This window comes from Arachis ipaensis, chromosome B08, assembly GCF_000816755.2.
Source record: "Arachis ipaensis cultivar K30076 chromosome B08, Araip1.1, whole genome shotgun sequence".
Lineage (NCBI taxonomy): Eukaryota > Viridiplantae > Streptophyta > Magnoliopsida > Fabales > Fabaceae > Arachis > Arachis ipaensis.
The window spans coordinates 111295888-111298741 of NC_029792.2; the positions used below are offsets into that span (position 1 = coordinate 111295888).

Here is a 2854-nt window from a genome sequence, read left to right on the forward strand (position 1 = left end):
ATGAAGTAATTTTTATTTTTTTTATTAGATTAAATAACCAATTCATGGTCAAGATTCTTAGTTGCGTCCCCCTCGTGGGATTCTTAACTATTTATCACTCACTCACTGCAGGTTGAAACAGATAAGCAGAAACTAAACCTATCGCATATTCACTGATTCACATACACCATATCCATGGAATCCAGAAAATCGTTGCAGTTCCTTGTTCTCTCAATCTGTGTAACACTCGTTTTAGTAGTCACCTGGGTTCATCTTCCATCATCCCCCAACAAGGTGTTCCTAGACTGCACCCTCTCCTCTGCATGGTGCTCTTCCAAGAATCGCATCCAATCTTCCACAAAACCCAACAATTTAATAAAAAAACCACAACAATCATCATCAACCACACAACACCAACAACACGACTCTGATGTTCCTCACCATCCCCTAGACCCACTAACCGTCCAAGAATTCAACAAGGTCCACGCCATTCTCGCCGCACACCCTCTCTTTGAGTCGGTATCCAAATACACTCTCAACACCGTTTCCCTCGAAGAGCCAGACAAAGAGCTCGTGATCAAATGGAAGCGAGGAGATCCACTTCCGGCGAGGAAGGCCTCGGTCACTGCAATGGTGAAAGGAAAATCTCATGTTCTAACCGTAGATCTCAACACTGATGAAGTATCCTTTCACGAAAAAAGCTCTGTAGTTTCAGGGTACCCAACAATGGCCATGGAGGAGATGGTGGGGGTACTCGATGTTCCGTTGAAGAGCATCGAGTTCAACCGCACCATCTCCCAACGTGGTGTAAACATGGGGGATCTTGCATGTCTCCCTATCTCTTCGGGTTGGTATGACTTGCCCGTAGAGGAGAACAGAAGGCTGATTAAAGTGCAGTGTTATTCGAAGAAGGACACTGTGAACTTCTACATGAAACCGATTGAGGGGCTTACTGTGCTGGTTGACATGGATAAGAAAGAAGTTGTGAGCATTTCGGACAACGGCAGAGACATCCCTATTGCTAACGGAATCAACACTGATTACCGTTATTCCGTTCAGAAGCTTAACGGTGACTTCCGTCTCTTCAATCCGATCTCACTGGAGCAGCCCAAAGGACCAAGCTTCACAGTGGAAGACGGCCACTTAGTTAAATGGGCAAACTGGGAATTTCATCTTAAGGCAGATGCCAGATCTGGAATCATAATCTCGCAGGTCAAGGTGAGCATGGACTAGTCTTTACTCTCTATAGATATATATGGTGCCTGCCTGGTTACTATGGCAATCATATAAGTTTATATAAAATTAAAGTTATACTCTTTTATATTTTGCTAACAAAAAATATTAGATATACACTAAAATTAATTATTATATATTTGTATATGAATATATATTATTTAATTTATTTTTATTATATATTTTATATTTTAATAATTAATTTTAATATATATTTAATATAATTGTTTATTGATATTATTTAATTTTATTTTAAATTAAAAAATATTATTTTAATTTTAACAATAATTTTTTAAGTGTTACTAAAGTGTTTCCCTTAAATTTTTATCTTTAGTCAGTCTTTTGATTTAAATAATATTATTTAATTAATTTAATTATTTATTTTTATAAAAAATTATTTATTTTAAATTTTTTTTTTAAATTAAATGATAAATAATTTTTAAAGATACTTAGTTGTAATGTTATTTAGCCATTATAATCACGGTAAATATAGGCACCAAAGACTCACGGTGTATAGTAGACATGAATGAATATAGCTGAGTATTTCATTTCTGTGTGCATTGGTGAAGATATTTTAGTTATATGTTTGTTGATGAATGAAAGGTGAGGGATCCAGAAACATCAGAGTTAAGGAGCGTGATGTACAAAGGGTTCACATCAGAGTTATTCGTGCCATACATGGACCCCACAGAGGCGTGGTACTTCAAGACATACATGGACGCAGGAGAGTACGGGTTTGGGCTGCAGGCAATGCCTCTGGACCCACTCAACGACTGCCCAAGAAATGCATACTACATGGATGGCGTCTTTGCTGCCGCTGATGGAACTCCCTACCTTCAACCCAACATGATCTGCGTCTTTGAGTCCTACGCTGGCGATATTGCCTGGCGCCATTCTGAGTGCCCCATTACTGACTTAAAGGTACTCGGCTATTAATATAGAATATACTTCCAAATTCAAAATAAATATTAAATATGAATTAAATTATTTATATATTTATATTTAAATATATGATAATTAATTTGATAATTGATTTTTACTTATGTTTGTAATATTTTTATAAAGCAATATTTCCTGATCAATGTTGTTTTGTTTGCATTACTAATTTGATGTTTACACATTTTTACGCTGTTAATTTTTCCCTGAAAAAATACAAATAAAAATGTTAGGTTACAGAGGTGAGGCCGAAAGTGAACCTGGTGGTTCGAATGGCAGCAGCCGTGGCAAACTATGACTATATTATTGACTGGGAATTTCAAACGGACGGACTAATAAGAGCAAAGGTTAGTGATCGAAATTCAATTTCAGTTTACTATTCTAATCTGTTTTAGAGGACAAGCAAGTTGATAAGCCACTCGGATTCCCCAAGAATCCGTAGACAGATAATTGAATTAGAAATGGACAAGTAGTGGTATATGGTCCCCTCCTCCACTTGCACTTAATCCATATTTTAATTGAGACTTTTCTTAACAAATTAAATGTTTGTTATAAGCATTGTTCCGACAACTGAATTGGTTGAAAATTAAATAATTGGACAAAAATTAATAAATAAGTCGAATCTATTCAATTTTTAATAGTTAATCAATTTAAAATAATAAAAAATATTTTTAAATATATATTTTATACATAAAATATTATTTTA

The 2854-nt window shown here is 35.2% G+C and overlaps 1 protein-coding gene across 2 annotated transcripts in view; it reads left to right on the forward strand.

Moving 5' to 3' along the window:
- Positions 1-2854, forward strand: part of LOC107613021 (primary amine oxidase) — an 11082-nt gene that overhangs the window by 3523 nt on the left and 4705 nt on the right. Inside the window, exons 2-4 of one of the 2 annotated variants that reach the window (XM_016314842.2) lie at positions 112-1197; positions 1816-2133; positions 2382-2495. In XM_016314842.2, coding sequence (XP_016170328.1) covers positions 175-1197; positions 1816-2133; positions 2382-2495 — 1455 coding nt within the window. In that variant the 5' untranslated portion in view covers positions 112-174. The remainder of the gene's footprint in view (positions 1-111; positions 1198-1815; positions 2134-2381; positions 2496-2854) is intronic. The other variant, XM_021109705.1, reaches the window with a different exon arrangement.